The 20,244-nt window shown below is 46.6% G+C and overlaps 1 protein-coding gene across 5 annotated transcripts in view; it reads left to right on the forward strand.

The window, feature by feature from the left end:
- Positions 1 to 20,244, forward strand: part of SLC7A6 (solute carrier family 7 member 6) — a 33,899-nt gene that overhangs the window by 7,681 nt on the left and 5,974 nt on the right. For all 5 annotated transcript variants that reach the window (XM_046680926.1, XM_046680929.1, XM_046680925.1 and 2 more), the window contains exons 2-6: positions 3,463 to 4,018; positions 15,256 to 15,381; positions 17,322 to 17,466; positions 18,126 to 18,249; positions 18,465 to 18,568. In XM_046680926.1, coding sequence (XP_046536882.1) covers positions 3,499 to 4,018; positions 15,256 to 15,381; positions 17,322 to 17,466; positions 18,126 to 18,249; positions 18,465 to 18,568 — 1,019 coding nt within the window. In that variant the 5' untranslated portion in view covers positions 3,463 to 3,498. The remainder of the gene's footprint in view (positions 1 to 3,462; positions 4,019 to 15,255; positions 15,382 to 17,321; positions 17,467 to 18,125; positions 18,250 to 18,464; positions 18,569 to 20,244) is intronic.

Raw genomic sequence — 20,244 nt, forward strand, 5'->3', positions numbered from 1 at the left:
TCAGGGCTAATCTTCCTCAAAACAAAACAAAAAAAAACAACAAACAAAACAAAACAAAAAAACAAAAAAAATTGTACCTGAATTCTTCTTACCTGCCTCTATGGTGGTCCCATTGTTCTTCTGCCACAGATGAGCCAGAGCTTACATCTCTCCGTGGAGGTGCCTATTTTTCCTTACATTTCAGTCCAGGTGGTTGCTCTGTAACCTCAGCTCCCTGACGGCTTCAAGAAAAGTTATGGGGGGCTGTGGGGGGCTGACCCAGTGGTATAGTGGTTAAGTTCACGTGCTCTTGCTTTGGTGGTCCAGGGTTTTCAGGTTCAGATGCCGGGGCGGACATAGCACCACTCTCAAACCACGCTGTGGCAGCATCCCCCATACAAATTAGAGGAAGACTGGCACAGATATTAGTGCAGCAACAGTCTTCCTCAAGTCAAAAGATTGGCAACAGATGTTAGCTCAGGGCCAATCTTCCTCACCAAAAAAAAAAAGAAAGAAAGAAAAGTTATGTTTTGTAAAAAAAAAAAAAAAAGTTTTGTAAATTATCTGGCTTTTTCTTGTCATTGCAGTAGGAGTGATACTTTTCCTAGCTTTCTCCTTCCTAAATGGAAGTTATAAGTCAAGGAAATTCCATTTTATACTAGATTTTATTTTCCAGTGAAATGAGCTTACCTCTCTTTCCCTCCCTGTGATAGTGTGATTAAATATATATTTGATTTTTGTCCACTGTTTCTGGTACACAGCTCCCGTAATTTCCCATATAATAGCCATGGGGCATTTTTTTGTTATAATATTTACTTTTGTTCCCAGTTCCTGAAATAGTTTCAGAGAAATAAAGATGAAATGGATGTCTTTTGTTATTTATTATTTATATAATAAGTCCCTTTCAACACATCTGAGTTTACGTTAATGAGGTGATTTTTGGAAAGCATCTAGATCCTCTAAGGATGGGGGCTGGTTGCTAGGGGAACCAACCCTGTGATTAGGGGGTTGGAACTTTCAGTCCAGTCTCGACCTCTTGGGAAGGGAGGGGGCTAGAGGTTGAACAAATCACCAGCGGCCAATGATTTAATCAGTTTTGCCTTTGTAGTGAAGCCTCCATAAAAATCCAAAAGAATGAGGCTTGGATAGCTTCCAGGTTGGTGAACACGTGGAGGTGCTAGGAGAATGTGCCTAGAGAAGGCAGAGAAGCTTATCTCCCCTTCCCTATACGTTTCCCTATGCATCTCTTCCATCTGGCTGTTCCTGAGTTATATCCTTTGTAATGAACTGATAATCTAGTAAGTAAACTGTTTTCCTGAGTTCTGTGAGCTGCTCTAACAAATTAATTGAACCCAAGGAGGGGGTAGTGGGAACCTTCGATTTATAGCCAGTTGATCAGAAGCACAGGAACATCCTGGACTTGCAGTTGGCATCTAAAGGGGGTGGGTGGGGGGAGCGCACAGTTTTTATAGGACTGAGCCCTTAACCTGTGGGATCTGATACTATCTCCAGGAAGATAGTGTCAGAACTGATTAAATTGTAGGACACCCAGCTGGTGTTGCAAAATTGCTTGATGTGTAGAAAACCCACACATCTGGTGTCAGAAATCCAAAAAGAACACCTCGTAGCCCCAGTCCCCCTTCCCCGCTAGCTAGAGTCTGATGGAATAGGAAAAGCTGGAGCGTCCCTCGGGCCAAGTTTCTCTGCTTGCCTCTGTTGAGTTGGGTGGAAAAGGGCAACCTAGGGGTCTCTGCACCTGACTCTTATGTGAGAATATAAGCTTCTTAGCTGTTTCCTAGTTTTGTTTTCATGGATGTCGGGGCTCACCTGGCAGACATGTGAAAAGAAATATGTTCCCATGTGCCTGCATAGGGAAACCTTCATGGCTTGGTTCCGGGAGTGAAAGGAAAGGTGGTGCCACCTTAAAGCCAGGCCTCATCTAAGCAGAGGTAGGCTGGCTGAACTCCTGTGGGAGTGACAGAAGGCTTATTAGTGCCCCAGGGGAGCTTTTTCACTTGGGCTTAGGTCCAGACTCTGGAAAGGGACTGGGACAAGTAAGGCAGGAATTTTGGGTGGAGCCTGTGGAGGTTGGAGTTTTCCCTGAAAATTACTCATTCTTGAGTAGCTCTGGTTCCCTTGCTCTTATCTCCAGGAGGCAAGGTTCCAGTACATCCGTTTTTGTTGAGTAGATGAGAGGCTTCTGGGAAGATGATGTACTGATCCCACTTTTGGCCATGGAAGTTGTCTCTGTGACCTTAAAGAACTGACTCCTGGGTGGGAATCAAATGGCTAACCAGATTTCTTTCTCCAGAAGATGAGGTGGGAATTGGGCATCTGAATTCCTGATTCCTTGGGCATAGGACTTGAGGGAGGGAGAAGGCCATGCTGAATGTAGGGTCAGGAAGGTGCTTGTCTTCTTCTGACGCATTCTGGGTCCTTCACTGGTAGGTTCCTTGAGGTTTCTGGACTGGCCCAGCTCTGAATGAAAGGTCGTAGTAGTAGTAATAGTAGTAGTAGTTGTGTGTCTGTGTGCGCGCGCACGTGCGTGCGTGCACCATCTCCTTACAGGATGCCTTCTAATTCCAGATCTGTGGATAAGAGAAGCCTTGTAGCTTTGATTGAGTGTCAAGACTCTTGGGTCCTATTCTGAGAGAATCTCTTTACAACTCCAGATGGTAGAAAGGGGCATTCTGAGAAGGGAAGCAAATAAGCCAATAGCAGATAAGCCCCAGGTTAGAGTGCTCTCTGGATGTTCCTTTTCCGTCTGGTCTTATTATGTTATCCCTCTTTTCTGGGCTCTTTGGAAAAACAAAGGTGTTGAATGGGCAAGCAGCAATGTAGGAAGTAAGGTAGTATTGTGGACACAGTGACACAAGGGTGTGTATTTTCATGAAGGCCAGTCTCTGCAACAACAATATGCCCTGGGCTTAGCATCTTCCTAGCCCTTCCCACCACATGCTTATTTTCTTTGCCTGTCTGAGAGTGGCTACAGATTTCTCCACATGTAGCGGGACACTGAAGAAGACCCTGTTTATGTTTGGGTGGAGGTGAGTGGGTATAGACAGTGAGAGGCCTATCAGACTGGGTAGGGCTGTGAACCTAGTGCTGGGACTCTGGTCCCTCTGCAGAACAGGTTGGCAGGTTTTAAGCTGGTAAGAACAGAGCAAAACCTACACCTCAGCAAAACCTACACCTAATGCCAGCCTACTCTGGGCGTCAAGCCAGGTACCTCTTGTTGGAAGTTGCCATCATGTCATGCCTGAGCTCTCATGGTGTCTTTCTTGGCAGCAGTGGAGGTCTGCCTACCTTCATTTCTCTGTGTCCTGTGGTGAGAACTGAGACAGGCTCATTGTACTTAGATCTGTGTGTGATGCATGCTGTCCCTACATAAGAGGTGGGCAGGGAAATCTGCCTACCTTGCAGGTCTAAACCAGAGCCTCACCAGCTCTTTCCCTAGACTGACGTTCTTATATTCTTTGCCAGACCACAGTAAACACAGGTGTGAAGGAACCATTCGCCATGGAAACCAACGAGCTGGAGGGCCCCACTGCCAACTACCATCTCATTCCTGGAGCCAGCCAGCCCAAGGAGGAAGATGTCAGCATGCTACCTCAAGGGACTGCAGAAACTATGCAGCTGAAGAAGGAGATTTCTCTGCTGAATGGGGTCAGCCTGGTGGTGGGCAACATGATCGGCTCAGGAATCTTTGTCTCACCCAAGGGTGTGCTGGTATACACTGCCTCCTACGGGTTGTCGCTGGTCGTATGGGCCATTGGTGGGCTCTTCTCTGTTGTGGGTGCCCTTTGCTATGCGGAGCTGGGGACCACCATCACCAAATCTGGGGCCAGCTATGCTTATATTCTAGAGGCCTTTGGGGGCTTCATTGCCTTCATCCGCCTGTGGGCCTCCCTGCTAATCGTTGAGCCCACCAGTCAGGCCATCATCGCCATCACTTTTGCCAACTACATCATCCAGCCCTTCTTCCCTACCTGTGATCCCCCATACCTGGCCTGCCGTCTCCTCGCTGCTGCTTGCATATGTAAGTCTGGGGGCTTAGTGGGGGAGTATGTGTGGGGGTGTGGGTTACTTTAATAATGCTAATGGTACCTTATATTTGAACAGCATATTTTCTTTTGGGGGAGAAAAGAGGGGCATCTGATCTTTTGAAGTAATTTCACCAGTCATTTGATCTTGAGAGATAAGTAAGGGTAGAGGATGGGGATGGAAGAAGTTTGAATCTGTTTGTGGCCTTTGTTGCCTCACATTCCTTCTGCTCTTGGCTGTCGCTGAGTTCTCTTCCCCAGTCTGTGTGACAGGTTGTTGCATGTCTTATATTTGTCTTGTCAGGTGTTTTGATTGGAGTCGACATCACTAGTTGTAACTTAACCCAGGAAAAAACACCAGTGCTGATGCCTTTATTCTGCTGCCCAAAAAGAGAAAAGTTATTTTGCTTCCCAGCTTTTAATCTTAAACCAGTTTAAAGGTGTCAGTGAGGAATGGGCTTCTCTAGATTGTAGGGTCCCAGGGCATTATCCCTCAGGCCCACAGGACCACTCCTTCCTGCCACTGCCACTCTCTGCAGTCTGTTCTAAGCAGCAGGCACCACACCAAAATGGCTTTTTCCCATTGCTGTTTCAGGTTTCTTTACACTGACTGACTTTGTAAACAAGCTCTGCCTGCGGCCAGGGAAGGGAAGGTGGCTTCTACCCCATATTTGGATTTCTGCGGACAGAGCCTGAGAGATCCCAGTGGATCCTTCTTTGTTTTCCTTTTTCTCTTATGAGGTGGTAAGGAGGGATTTATGTGAAATCAACGAAAGGGAGAGAAGACTGCTGTGAATTTACACAGTCTTGTAGAGCTGGTGTTTTATCTGAGAAGTGGCCCAGAATTCCCTGTGTTCCTTAGCACTGTGCTGCCAGAGGCACTTAATTATACTCTGTTCTTTCCATATCTCTGCTTACAAAAGCTTTGGCAGTGGATGTAGTTTATCCACAGTGTTAAAAAGAGACTGAGAGTACCTTGGAGTCAGCACTAAAGGACTGCACAGTGCACTGTGCCTCCTGACTTTAAGGAATTTGCTAAAGACAAATGTTAAAGGGAACCCCTCCACAGATACCCCTGGGAGGAGAGAAGATAGGTACTCAACTGGATATCTGATAGAGTTTGGCCAGGGGAACTCTGACCTGATTGAGCTTTCCAGAAAAGGGAATAATTTTCTGATTATAAAACATGTTCGTTAAGGAGAAAATTAACTTAGCCTTAAATCACCCATAATCTACCACCAAGACATGAGCATTTTTAATAGTTCTATCATGTCTTCATTTTTCTTTTATAGAACTGGCATCATACTTTGCATGTAACTTTATATTCTGCTTTTTTTTTTTTTTGAGGAAGATTAGCCCTGAGCTAACATCTGGGACCAATCCTTCTCTTTTTTGCTGAGGAAGACTGGCGCTGAGCTAACATCTGTGCCCATCTTCCTCTACTTTCTATGTGGGACTCCTACCACGGCGTGGCTTGCCAAGCAGTGCCATGTCCGCACCCAGGATCCAAACTGGCGAACCCTGGGCCGCCGAAGTGGAACATGCGCAGTTAACTGCTGTGCCACCGGGCCGGCCCCTCATCAAATATTTTTAGAAAACATGTTTTGTGGACACATATGTAGTTTCCAGGCAGTATAGCATAGTGGTTAAGATCACAGCCTCCCATGCCAGACTAGATTTGATTCTTGCTTTACCAACTGTTTTTCCAGCTGTTGACCTTGGAGGAGTTAGTTAACGGTTAGTTTGATTTTCTCATTTGTAAAATGAGAATATTGATTGTACCTATCTGAAAAGATTGTTGTGAAGAGTAAATGAATCAATATATGTCTAGTACTTCTCTCTGCTTGGCATATAGTAAGTGCTCTATAATATTATGATAAAGGATGATGCTGTGGGGGTCTTTGTATATAAATCATTTTCAGAGTTTCTGCATATTTTCTTAGGATAGAATTATACAAGAGAATCCCTCTGTCTAAAGAAATAAACTTTTTCTTTTTTTTTTAAGCACCTTTTTGGTGAGGAAGACTGGTCCTGAGCTAACATCTGTTGCCAATCTTCCTCTTTTTTTTTTTTCTCCCCAAAGCCCCCCAGTACACAGTTGTATATCCTAGATGTACCTTCTTCTGTGTAGGTGGCCACCTCAGCATGCCTTGATGAGTGGTGCTAGGTCCATACCCAGTGAACCGTTGAACCCCTGGGCCACCCAAGCGGAACGTGTGAGCTTAACCACTTGGCCACAGAGTCGGCCCCAAGAAATAAACTTTTTTAAGGATCTTTATGTGTTACCCAATTCCTTTCTAGAAGGGTTGTAAATTTGTTCTCTTATCTGAGCACCTGAGGGTGCCTGTGCATTGGTCTCATAATGGCCTTAGGATGAATTCCGAGAATAATTGTATCAAAGAGCACCTCAGTATATGATTTTTCATGTACAGAAGATTTTTATTTGGTACGTCTTTTTTTTTTAGATTGGCACCTGAGCTAACGTCTATTGCCAATCTTCTTTTTTTCTTCTTCTTCTTCTCCCCAAAGCCCTCCAGTACATAGTTGTATATTCATTTTTTGAGGAAGATTAGCCCAGAGCTAACATCTGCTGCCAATCCTCCTCTTTTTGCTGAGCAAGACTGGCCCTGAGCTAACATCCGTGCCCATCTTCCTCTACTTTCTATGTGGGACGCCTACCATAGCATGTCTTGCCAAGCAGTGCCATGTCCGCACCTGGGATCCGAACTATCGAACCCCAGGCCGCCGAAGCAGAACATGCACCGTTAACCGCTGTGCCACCAGGGCAGCCCCCATAGTTGTCTATTCTGGTTGTAGGTCCTTCTGGCTCTGCTACGTGGGATGCTGCCTCAGCATGGCCTGATGAGCAGTGCTAGGTCTGCGCCCAGAATCCAAACCGGCAAAACCCCAGGCTGCTGGAGTGGAGCATGTGAATCCAACCACTTGGCCATGGGGCCTCCCCCTAAATCTTTTTTCCTTTATGATTTTCCCTGTTGTTTTTGTGTTTAGGGAGCCCATCCCCATACCAAGAACTGCTCTTTTGATTAGAGGAGAGACCTCACCTCTTAGAAATACAAAGTCATGGTATCTGTAGCTTCTTTCATTCAAATGTACTTTTACCCAAGTTGCAGGATCTGAATTCTGGTAAGCCTCTCCCAGAAGCCCAGCCTTTTCCATAATGCAGGTTTGAGGGCAGAAACTTGTCAGAGGTGGGCTTGGATCTCCCTGCCAGTGTAACCTGAGACTGGGGTGGGGGGGGACAAGTCATAAGACTATGTCCCATCCTAACCAGCTAAGCTTTAGGGTTCAGCTTACTTCTCTTCTTGGAGTTTAGGGCATAGAATCAGGCCTATGGATCCAACAGAGCTGGAATGTGCTGGAGGGAGTTTCCTTGGGCAAGGGTGTCAGTGAGAGGAGCCTGGTCTCAAGAGACATAAATTGGAAGGAACCAATTAAGTCATAATTGAACAAAGATCTGCACTAAATCCAGAATGAGACTTAGGCAGGATAGGAGAATTGAGTTAGTCTTGAAATTGAGACATGAGCGGGGTCCAGGTTGTTGATTAGGAGACTGCCTAAAGAAGTTACAGCTATGCCATGCTAGACAATTCCATCCTAGAAGAAAGGGCCCAGGCAGTCTCCGTAATAACCAAAGCTAGGGCAGAGCTGCAAGCTGATGAGCCATGGGCCAGACTTGGCCCACAGATATATTTGTTTGGCCTGCACAATGTTCTAAACAATTCTGAATTACTTGCCAACATTTGAAAATCAGGACTTGCCCTTTCTCTTGAAAAATCAAAAGTTCTGACAACCTTGGACCCCAATTCCTGCCTGACGCAATCAGCTGCGTTTGAGTAGTGGTTGTTTCCTTTAAATGGACATATACTCTCCGGTCCACTAGGGTCCTCCACTTCCTCTTGTTTCATACCCAGACATTCTTGACTTTGCTCATTTGTGTTACCTTCATGGCCCTTGAAGACATTGCTGTTTCAGATCCTGGCTTTCCAGCAGCCCCCCGACCCCAGTCTCAGGTTACACTGGCAGGGAGATCCAAGTAACTTTCTTTGGATTTCAGGCTGTCTTACTACTTATTATCCTAGAGCAGTGGTTCTCAACCGCAGGTGAGTTTGCTCCCCAGGAAGTATCTGGCAAGGTCTAGAGACATTTTTGGTTGTCATAGCTGCTAGGAAGGGAGTCTGTGGGGTACTAGTGGGTGGAGGCCAGGGGTGCTGTTGAACATCCTATAATGCACAGGATAACCCCACACAACAAAGACTTATCTGGTCCAAAATGTCAATAGTGCTGAGTTGAGAAACTCGATCCTAAAGGTGCGTTCTGCTCATATGTGTTCTGGGACCTTGGAATCTTCTGTGGTAGATTGGGCCTCAGGCTGCAGACTAAACTCTTTATCCCTAGGGGCTCTTATCCACTTATGGGACTGTGGGGGAAAATGGCAGTTCCTCAGGTGCATAGGTCTCCTCTTCTGGCAGGTGACCAGCAGTGTTCTCGGTAACCCAGGTGCCTGGCGTTGTAAGAGTACTTGATCTGACTGTAGAAGGGTGATGTTCCTGGCTTAGGTGTTGTCAGTCCATTTATCTTTGTGGGATCCTGCCTGTTGTGTAGCCTCACACACATCATTGGAGAATATTTGCTGTGAAGGTTTCAACATAGAAGTCAGTTCAGCATTGACACAGTGGCATCAAAGCTGAGTCTCCATTTCCTCTGAGAGTTTGTTTGGTAAGGCTGACAGTGAGGAGGAGGAGGAGGTCGGGGTGGAGGGAGAGAGGGAGGAAGAATGAGAGGGGGACTGCTGAGGGTGAGACTGGAGTGAAGAAACACTGTATAAAGCCTGAATAGCTTTCTGTTGTCTTGTGCTGTCTTGGACTCAGACCTGGGCAGGGTTCTGAGTAGGAAGGGTATGCTCTCCTATTTTCAGTTGTTGCTGTGGATAGACAGCTTTCATGTTCCATTTTTTTTAAGATTGGCACCTGAGCTGACAGCTGTTGCCAATCTTCTTCTTTTTTTTTCCCTTTTCTTCTTCCCAAAGCCCCAGTTCATAGTTGTATATTGTAGTTGTAGGTCCTTCTTGTTGTGGCATGTGGGACGCCACCTCAGCGTGGCCTGATGAGCTGTGCCATGTCCATGCCCAGGATCCAAACCAGCGAAACCCTGGGCCACCGAAGCAGAGCACACAAACTTAATCACTCGGCCACAGGGCCGGCCCCAGCTTTCATGTTCTGACAGTGACAGGCCTAAGGAAGACTGGGTCTTGACCATAGCTGTTCAAAGACCTGGACTCTAACCCTATATATAGTTTGAATGCTTTTTGATAATAAGAATATGTATATTTGTGTAATTAAAAACACGGAGGCTCTTTAAAAAGGCGTGTACATTACATATTCATATACATCCAAAGAAGTAGCTCTTGATTCCAGAATCGCTGTTTGGAAGAGTTTACCTCTCTTGGACCATCGTAGAACATTTCTCTCCTAATAGACTTGTAGATGTTTCCCCACCCCCCTTTTTTCTCTTTTTCCATCTTATTGTTAAGGTTTGCACTCCTCTGCCCTTGAATGCCCCTTAGTATATGCAGCCTGTTTGTGGGAGGAATTGGAAGGGTTCTTTCCCCTCCCTGTTGCTTGTAGGAAAAGGGATTTGTGACTGTCAGCATACCTGGGACTACAGCTTCAGATTGCCAGGCCATCTCCTCATCAGAAAGAGAGTATGAGAGGCGTAGTTCTGTCTGAGGATGCATGTGTTATTCAGGATTAGTTTGAGTTTCAAACAACTGAAAACCACAAGCAGGATGGCTCAAACATACTGAAAATTACTTCTCTCACATGTTAAAAGTAGGCAGTGTGGGGCTTGTAGGATGAGTTCATAATTCTTTAGGGAGCCAGGTTCCTTCCTTCTGTCTTACTGCGCTGCCGTCCTCAGCATGGTGTAACTTCTAGCCGGTCACCCAGGATGGCTACTTAAGCTCTGCTGTCCTGTCTACATTGTAGCTGACAGGAAGGACAAAGAAAGGTATGCCCTACCCTTCAAAGATATGTCCTGAGGTTTTATTTATATAAAAATTTGCTTACATTCTTGGAGCAAGAACCTAGTTTCATGGCCATACCTGCCTGTAAGAGAAGCTGGGAAATGTCATCTTTATTTTGGGCAGCCATAACTCCAGCTAAAGTTTCTATTACTATGGAAAAAGGGAAGAACAGATATTGGAAGATAACTAGCAGTCTTTGCCACAGAGAGACTTTGGAGATTTGTTTCAGCTTTGGGATTTGGTCTGAATCTGCTATTTGAGTACTCCTTTCTCAGTAACAACCCCCCAGGGAGCCTTGAAGACCCTCACATGGGTCTCACACTCCTTGGTGCAGGCTTTGCAGCAAGGAAGTGAGATCAGGAGAAGAGGCAAGACTTGGATGTTTTAATTGTGGTAGTTGAATCTGAGCACCTGGCCTCAGGCCTTGTTGTCTTATGTTTGAGCTCTAACAGAGTCTGTGATACTAGACAGGGATGGGAGATCTGGGAGGGCTGGGGATCAGATGGTGAAATTTTGTTTCTTGATTGGAACCAGGAAAACATTCAGGGGACTTGGCTTCTGCATGGTAGACTGCTCTTGGAGCTCTCTCTTCTCTGGCGGCACTGAGAGTAGGGTGAAGCAAGCAAGGCACCTGGGCCAGCATTTAAGGATGCACTCACTCTCAGATTGCTAAGTGGTCATCTGTGAGTCAATACCTCATTAAATTTTGCACCCTGGGGGCCTTGCTCCCCTCACCCTACTCCTGGCCCTGCTCCCTGTCTGCACATTGTTGTTAATTAGCTGTTTTTATTTTTATTGAGAAAGAAGCATATGTGCATGGTAAATAAGTCAAAGTATAAAAGGGAATACAATGGAAAAAGTCTCCTTGCCTCTCCAGAGCTTTAGTCTTCCTCCCCAGAGGCAGCCACTGTGACCAGATTCTTTTGTATCCTTCCAGCTGGTCTTTCAAAAGGGGCTTTGCAGAGACCTCCATGAGGTGCTGCCTTCATTCATCTGTTCAGCACCAGTAGTTGTTGAATTCCCACTGTGTGCAATATTCACTAGTGTGCAGAGAGGACCAAGCCATGGGAGTAATTTGTAGCAGAATGGAGTGAAGAAGGAGCAGAAGTGAGAGGGAGTGCTTCTCTGTAGGGCTGAGGAGTGTATCATTTCTCTTCCCCATCTTACAGTCACATCTTGGTGCCACAAACCAGAAGCACAGTGAGCATGATGCGGGGTCGGTGAGCCGAGGAGTCGAAAGAAAGATTTCTTGGACTCTCAAGGTCTGGCAGTAGTGCTCTTTTATTTAGAGAATAGTGTGGAATAGCATGGGGACCGGACCCATGGGCGGTAAAGAGCTGCTGCAAACATGAGTTGAGGGTGGGGCTAAATTTAAGGCATAAGTATGTGAGTTATCTCTTTACAAGACAAAGGAAAGAATATGTAAAAAGAGTTGTTAAAATGGTATCAGTGCTGGTGGGGTCTGGTTATTGGGTCCTGTAACTTTTAGATAAGAATCAAACCAGATTAAGTTGTCAGACTGAAAATAATCCATAACCAATCTATAAATGAAAATTTGGGATGAGTTTATTCTGAGCTAAAATCTGAAGACCATGGCCCGGGGCCTTTCTTCCCGAAGGAAGAAAGGGTACCAAATAAGTGAGGTATACAGAGTGGTTATATGTCTCCAAACAGGATGTTTCACATATGATTGAAATGTCCCTCCCACAATAGTCACAAGATTGCCCTGTCGGCACAGCGCTTGATGGACACAGCAGGTAGTGGGTCTGCTGTCTTGGCGGGAGTAGCAGGAGGCAAGTCTATTGTCTCAAGCTGGGTGGTCACAGGTGAGCACAGCAATCAGTTCCTAGCCTAAGGAAAGATGCTTAATCCTTAAGGAAATGCCAACGTTGGGAGGGGGAGGGAAGTTGCACCTTTATCTCAAGGGCCTTTGTTCTTGCCATAGGGAATATCTAAAGCAGATATAGAATGCATGCTCAACGGCTCCAGGGTCACTGTCAGGCCCTTTTGGAAGAACAAGGTCAGGCCGAATTAGGTTTACACCAAATGGCTTCCTCATATACTCCAATATATCCTATTACTTGCCATTTGTATTTGTCAAAGTAAATGGCAGAAGCCACCGCTTAAATATTATCTTCAGCTAAAGACAAAGGAGGATGTTGGGGGGGGGGTCAGTTACATGAGGTTACCAGACAGTAAACAACTTAAGTCCTTGCCTTCCCCATTAAGAGTTTCTAGAGATAAAGTCATCCCCACTTCCTCCTGGTGCAGAGAGGGAGACATCCCCCACAGATGGAGACTTCCTTCACAAATGCAAATGTCTCTCATCAAAGGGCAAGCAAATTCCACTCCTCAGAGCCTCCTTCTTGTCCACAGTTTTTAAAAGTAACCAGTCTAAAATAATATTCATCAAGCACAGCCAGGACATTGTGAGACAGTCTCTTTCGCCACGTGTATGTCTATCTTTTTTTCTCTTTCTCTTTCTCCCCTTCTCTGTCTTCTTATCTTTGTCTCTTGTCTCTGTGTATTTCTGCATCTTTCTCCATCAGCCTTTTTCTCACAAGCTGTGTGCCCTCACACTTCTTTTTGTAGTCCTGCTTCCTTCCTCTGCTTTCTTGTGGTTTTTGTTAGTCTGTAGTTACAAGGCTTATATGTGACTTTGAGTTGCTATGGCCCCTGACTCTGCTGCTGTTAAATAGATTCAGTCTCTTAGTATCCTGACTTCTTGTTCCTGGAAGAGACAAAATCGAATAGGCTCAGCTTGGGTCCATTGTCTGGTTCAAATCAGCCATGATAGGGCAAGGAGAACAATTCCCAAGAAGGGGCTTGGCAGGTACCTCAAAATATGTTTACTGTATTGAACAGGGGTCTGCAGATTACTGGTGGCTATTAACTAGGTAATCCTTATGTTAGCTGATCTAGGCTTAGTCCTGCACAGCAAACTTTGAATAGCAGGGCAGATCCCTGGGAAGACCTGCCAGCAGCATGCATTCATTTGGCCTACTCCCCTCCTCCTTGACTAATATCCCCCATTCCTCCACCCTCCACCTCATATGACTGACTAGTAGTCACCTGTGTTATCTGCCAGCATATTGTGTGAAAGCTCTTGAAGTGCCATGAAGGCTGTTCAACCGCCTGTGTTTATTTCCACATGCTGGCTCTAGGCTCTCCTCTCCATTTGAGTGGAGGAATGTCCAACTTCCTGACATTTGCCTTGCTCCAGGGAATTGGAGGTTAAGTGAAAGTCATCACCACCTTGATTCCAACCAGAGTTCGTTAGTTCCCCTCTTTGCTTGGCAGTAAGCTTAAGAAAACACTACGATGGGGCCAGCCCCGTGGCCGAATGGTTAACTTTGCGCGCTCCGCTTCGGTGGCCTAGGATTTCACTGGTTGGGATCCTGGGTGCAGACATGGCACCGCTTGTTAGGCCACGCTGAGGTGGCGTCCCACATGCCACAACTAGAAGGACCTACAACTAAAATGTGCAACTCTGTACTGGGGGGCTTTGGGGAGAAGGAAAAAAAAAAGAAAACAATATGCTTTTGTTTCCCCCTAAGAATTTGTGATCTCGAGCACCACCCGAATGCCTGAGGGAGAGACCTTCTTGAGACAGATGTCTACATGACCATAGAATGAGACACTAAGCTGTGCTGTGAAGTGGGAATGCCATAAGGTTCGGGGAGGGAGAGCTTAGTGAGGGCCTGGCTCGTATGTTTGGGGAAGGTTTTACAGAGGAAGTGGGGGCTGAGCTAGACCTTAAAAGTGGGAGTTGCTGTTGGCCTTGACAGGAGGAGGAGGGGAGAACATTTCTTCTATGCCTATATCTGGCACCAGTAAGGAGAGAGTTTGGCTGAAGGAAAGAGTGCAAGATGGGTAGGGGTAGGTAGAGATGGCCCAATAGATTTTGTAATAACATATGAGGTTCACATAAAAGTTCTATTTTTGGAGGCTCAGGGAAGTACTTAGAGGTGTCACTGTGGAGCCCCTTGGATACTGTTCTCATGTCCTCCCCATGGATCAGAGCAGTCCTTATTTAGCAGGGGTAAGGTGCTAGGACCCTCAACACAGGGCCCAGATATCACTAAGGTACATGAGGAGCTGGAACATAAAGCCAGCAGTAGTGATACGAGCCTAGGGAATGTCTAAAGGAGCTCACTTCTCCATGGACCTCACTGAGTATTGGGAGGTTTGGATAGGAATGGGGATGAGGGAGATCATTGGGGTCTGTGTGAGCTCGGGAATGGTAGTTAGCCTCTCTCAGCCTCAGTTTGTTGCAAGTTTCATGAGTTTATATTAAATAGAAATCATGTTATTGATATAGTAAAGCCAATATCTCTTCATCTATAAAATGGGAAGAGGAATGTCTATGTTTTGGAGTTGTGAGAATTAATTGAGAGGATGTATGTGAAACTGTCAAGCACATGACAGGCTTTTTCCTTTTTTACACTTGCATGCAAAATATTGTTTCTCTAATTCCTGGGTGACCTTCCACCTGTATTCAAATTCACCTCATTTATTGATGGGCCTCTCTTGTCCCCACTCTCTAATGTGGCCATGGAGAGGTCTTATTTGTTTTTTTGTTGGTTTTTTTTGAGAGAGATTAGCCCTGAGCTAACTACTGACAATCCTCCTCTTTTTGCTGAGGAAGACCAGCCCTGAGCTAACATCCATGCCCATCTTCCTCTACTTTATATGTGAGACACCTACCACAGCATGGCTTTGCCAAGCGGTGCCATGTCCGCACCCGGGATCCGAACCAGTGAACCCTGGGCTGTGGAGATGCGGAACGCGCAAACTTAACAGCCGTGCCACCAGGCCGGCCCCCGTGGAGAGGTCTTATGCTGCAGGTGGTTTGGAACCTTGGGAGTCTGAGTGGGAGAGAGTGGGTGCTGTCCACCATTCCTGAGCTTGGGAGGGATTTCTAAAAATGGTTCCTGCTGTCAGAATGTATGGAAATGTGTTAATGTGTGCCTTTGTATCTTTGCTTGTCAACAGTGATGGGATATTCACGGGAGCTTTGAGCTGGGGCAGATGGATGATATTCCCCCATTTCCCTCTTCTCCTGGTTCTGACTGGTCCATTGGCCCCTTTGCCTTAGGCAGACAGGGTAGTGATGCACTCTGTAAAGAGAGGTTGGGCCTTTGTGCCTTCAGCTCAAGCCTGCCAATGACTTTATGGTTTTCCTCCTAGGTTTGCTGACATTTGTGAACTGTGCCTATGTCAAGTGGGGCACACGTGTGCAGGACACGTTCACTTACGCCAAGGTCCTAGCGCTCATTGCCATCATTGTCATGGGCCTTGTTAAACTGTGCCAGGGTAAGAAGGGCCCAAGGTGGGAAGGTGGGTGGATGACTCCTGGAGTTACCGTGGATTCGCTGAGGAGGACATGGGGACTCTGTTAGCTTTACTGCTCAGCTCTTTCTGTGTACATGGTAGACTGTGTCAGTGAGAGCGAGAGATCTGTCCCTGGGCTTCTTGGGTCAGGCTGGCTTGGCCAAATGGACTTGACTCAGCTCCTCCCTCAGGGCTGCTTTCCCTTTTGGGAGGCTAGGAGCACTGCAAGAAGCCAGCTGAGGGCCTAGGAGCTCTTGGAACATGGGTTGTAAATTGGGTCATAAAAGTAATCAGTGGGGATAGAGTGAGCCCTGCTCTGGCTCCTGTTTTTGGTCTGTGATTGCCAGGTAGTGAGTAGGAAGACTTGGCCCTTCTTGAGTGGGAAGGTGTGTGTAGGGGAGATGGGATGTGGAACTGAATGGTTATTTTGTAGGCTTTACTTTTCATCTGGACTTGCTCTTATTCAGCATTCCCTCCCGAAGTCAACTCTCAGCAAAATATTAAAATATTGTGAAGTTGACGCTGATTTTCCTGCATGTTGGCTTTAGAAAGCCTTTTATTCCTGGATCAGAACAGACTGGCAGTGAACATAACAGGCCTCCCAAGACCTCCTGAGCTCTAAGAGAAGTCCTGTGATGTCCTTGGCCAAGGATATCTCAATCGTTGAACAACCCACTTCTCTAGATCATCTGTCTCTAGACTTTGCTGTGTTTACAATCACCTGGGTAGCTGAGACCCCCCATCTCAGACCTGTTGGATCAAACTCTCGTTGTTTTGTAGTTGAAAAAGATGTTTTTAAGAAGTGCCTTGAGTGGTGCTTAGGCAGTTGGTCTAGCACCTTTGTGCACATGCACCAAGTTAGTACAGCCTGCCATCTGAATGTCCCTGGAATCTCAGAAACAGCTGGGGTCAAATTGGGTAGTTGAGTAATCCTCCACCCAAGATCTGTGCCTTAGGTAACCACTGCTGTGTGTGATGACTGATACCCCTGGGGCATGAGAGTCTCTATTTACCCTTCTCTTGCTGCCCAGCCAGCCCTTTTTGCCACATTGAGGAATGGGTCTAGGCTTTCTACAGAGGGTAACAGCAGGCTTCCTTAGATGTTTGGGTCTTGTTAAAAACCCCCAGTGTGTCCAGAAAGTCTCTCTCCTGGGCAGCTGGGTGCTGCTCTCTCAGCTTTTAAGTCTGCAGTCTCTGGTCTCTGGAGGCCTCCAAGGAGAAAGACAGGTGCTTAGGCTGGCTCTCCAAGGGTGGAGGTGGCCCAGGTCTACCAAGGCCCAGTGAGAGATAAGAAGACCCCAGTTCCTACATTGCCTCTGTGAAGTGAGGCATTTCCTGCCTCATGCAATCACAGCTATTGTAAGTAGAGCAACAGTTCTTTCCATGAGACTGAGAAACCCATCTGACCAAGTTGTGCCATAGTCTGAGCCAAGAGAAGTAGTTCCACAGGAAGGTCTAATTGTTTACGAAAAATGACTCCTTAATGTGAAACAGGGTTCTTTCTAAAAATAGGAAGAAGATCTGTGGCCTGCTGTGAGGTCACTTGCAGGAAATGGAAATTCATTAGGGCTTTGGAAAAGGTGTTATCACTTCAGAGGGCAGCCAGAAATGCCTTTGTTTTTCTGAGATTCTCTAGTTTTACTAAAGGAATATGAACTTCCCTGAGGGAGTGGGTTGGGTGATCAAGTGCAGGGAGCTGGTGGTGGTTGTTCTTTTGGTGTTAAATTATGTTTTTTTCCCCCCACCCTCTTGCTTTTCCCTTCTTTTCTTGACCCTCGTCCTTTCTCCTTTTCCCCATCTTTCCTTCCTCTTTCTTACTGCCCCTCCCCATCCTTCCTCATCTCCTGATACCTTCCCTCTCTCCTCTCCTCCCTCTTCCTCTTCCTTTTCCCTGAACCCCCCACCTGCCTCTGCCCCCACAGGACACTCTGAGCACTTTCAGGACGCCTTTCAGGGTTCCTCCTGGGACATGGGAGACCTCTCTCTCGCCCTCTACTCTGCCCTCTTCTCTTACTCAGGTTGGGACACCCTTAATTTTGTAACAGAAGAAATCAAAAACCCAGAAAGGTAAAGGCGGGATCACACTCTCACTCCCCAACTTGGCTGGAACTCCTGATGATAGTGGGCACACTTGCCCTCTCCCCTCCCCTCCTCCCTACATCTCTTACCCCTTCTTCTTCTCCCTACTCCCCTTTCTCCAGCTCGGAGGGATTAGGGGCTAGGATGGGAATGAGTGAAGGTTGTAAAGCCCCTGGCTCCTTACCCTCATGTTCACACTGGAGGATCCCCAGGGTCCTTCCTTGAGGAGAGGTCCTTCAGTGGGCAACAGCTGACCCTTGTATTCTGGAGCTGACATTGAAGCCTGGGGAACCAGAAGCTTATTCTGGGCAGCCAGGTCCCCAGCCTCGCCTCCAGTCCCTAGAGGACACTGCTCCTTCTTCAGTGGGACCCTTCTTCATTGGTTCAACTGTGGGGAAGATCAAATATTGATCAGCTATCTTCACAGAGAAGGATCTCTCTCTCTCTCTCTCTCTCTCTCTGTTTCTCAGTAGAAAGAGCCCAGGGGCATGGGATACATACTTACCCTAGGTCACATGGGGAAGAGGAGCCTGCGTCAAAGACCCAGAGAGGCTGGGGAACTGTTAAATGTTAGAAAAATCCCTCGGTGGACTTTGACCCCAAGGGGAGGTTGGTTCTAGGTAGTACTATCTCACTTATCCTGACAGAAATTTGCCCCTGGCCATTGGGATTTCTATGCCAATTGTGACGCTCATCTACATCCTGACCAACGTGGCCTATTACACAGTGCTGAGCATTTCAGATGTCCTTGGCAGTGATGCTGTGGCTGTGGTGAGTCTCTTGGGATCTCCATTTGCTCGTCATCTTATGATACTGAATGTCTCGAGCTCTTTCTGCAGCTGCTCCAGCTCTGCAGGGCCAGTTGATGGATCTAGGCCAGAGGGTGGGCTGCTCAGATGCGACTGTGTTTGTCCCAGAACCATAGATGCAGGAGGCTTATGAAACCCTGTCCTGTGCTAAGTTCCCCTTCTGTGCTCTGCCTCCAGACATTTGCTGACCGGACATTTGGCATGTTCAGCTGGACCATTCCCATTGCCGTTGCTCTGTCCTGCTTTGGGGGCCTCAATGCGTCTATCTTTGCTTCATCAAGGTACTGTGCCTCTGTTTCACTGATAACAGACTGCAATATTTAATTCTTGGAGTCTCTAGGTGAGCCCATAAGGGCCCTTTTTTCCCTGTTTCTTCTCTGTGATATACAGGGTGGATATATGTGTGTATGCATGTGTGCCTGACTTTATGCAAACATCTGTGTACTGGTAACTCATGTTTCCATCTAAGGCAAGGACAGATTGATAAGAGGTGGAGGGGAGGAAGGCAGTAGCTTAGAGTAGTGATCCTATCAGGGACCAGACTCTAGGCTCCTTGTGGGTTATGCTGCAGCCCCAGGATTCATTCCTTTAAAAAATGATTATTGAGCGCTTGCTGTCTACCAGGTACTGTACAGGATGACTCTGCTACTCAGTTCACAGAAAACACTGAGGCTGACAAATAGGCTTCTGCTCTCCTCTCTGTGCAGAGACTTGTATATAAGAGCACTGTCCTTCCCATCGTTTCAGAGAAAGGAGCAGTTCTGCCTCTCCAGGCTGATTCTGCTACCTGGTCTCAGGCTTCTAGTACTTCACCTCTTCTTCAGCACTTTGCTTCATCGCTTGGCCCTTCTCTTTGGGGGATGTTCAGTTGGAGCCAGCACTGCACAAGCTTCTCTCAGCTCCACTTAGAGAAGTTACAAAACAGCTTTTGTCATCTCCCCTTGTCCCCTTACTGGACACACTTCTCAAGGGAATGGTCTGCATTTCGACTGTCATTCATTTTTCTATCCATTATACTTTGGCTTCTACTACCTAAAAATGTTTCTATTAAGGGTACCAGTGACCTCCTTCTTAGCCTGCCTTCAGTCCTTATCCTCCTGGATCCCCGAAGTAAGTGATGCTAACCACCTTCTACTTCTGAAACTATTTCTGTGCCTTCTGTGATATCTGATATCTGAGAGGAAGTCTTCTTTCAGGATTTCTCTTCCACTCAGCCTATGAATGTTGCTGTCCCCAGGGCCAGGTGTGTAATAGGTGTTCAATAAATATTTGCCACATGAACAGATAGGAGGGTGAATTAATAAAAGAAATAGTTTTGTCCTATTCATTCTTCTTACTAGTTTTAACCCCCCAGTCCATGTACTTGGGGCCTCTCTGGGGCAACTAGAGTACTGGAGAGATCAAGGCCTTTTAAGAGAATATGGTATCATCTTCCCTCTTGTCAGCCTAGTGTGGCCAAAGGTGCACCCGGTGTGGCTCTTCACAAGTTGCCCCACGCAAAGACGGTGTTTCCCATAGCCTCACCTTTACTGATACCTGAGACATCCCAAATGGCTCTGTCAGTCATCCCAAAATACTTAGATAGTAGGTGCCTTCTAACCTCACTCAATTATCTTGTGGCAGTGACAGGATAGGGGTGGGTGTAAGGCACTCAGTAGGAGTCTGAACCTGCACATAAAGGGGATGGCAGTGATGTCAAGATAATGCACAATTTTTTCTGCCTGTGTTACCTTCTTCACTTTTTCTTTATTACACATGTAGCTGTCTTTGGCTTTGTACTAGACACCTTTGCCTCACCTACAGATTACCACTTTCTAGCATCCCCTCTACCACATTTCTTTTCTTCTTAGTACAAATTATTAACCTTGTGAACCAACTCCAACGTCTTGCCCTGTGCAACCTTTCCAGATGATATCAACTCCTGTGACCTGGATGGCCCACAAGTATCTCAAACTTA

The sequence above is a fragment of the Equus quagga genome, chromosome 13, assembly GCF_021613505.1.
Source record: "Equus quagga isolate Etosha38 chromosome 13, UCLA_HA_Equagga_1.0, whole genome shotgun sequence".
NCBI lineage: Eukaryota > Metazoa > Chordata > Mammalia > Perissodactyla > Equidae > Equus > Equus quagga.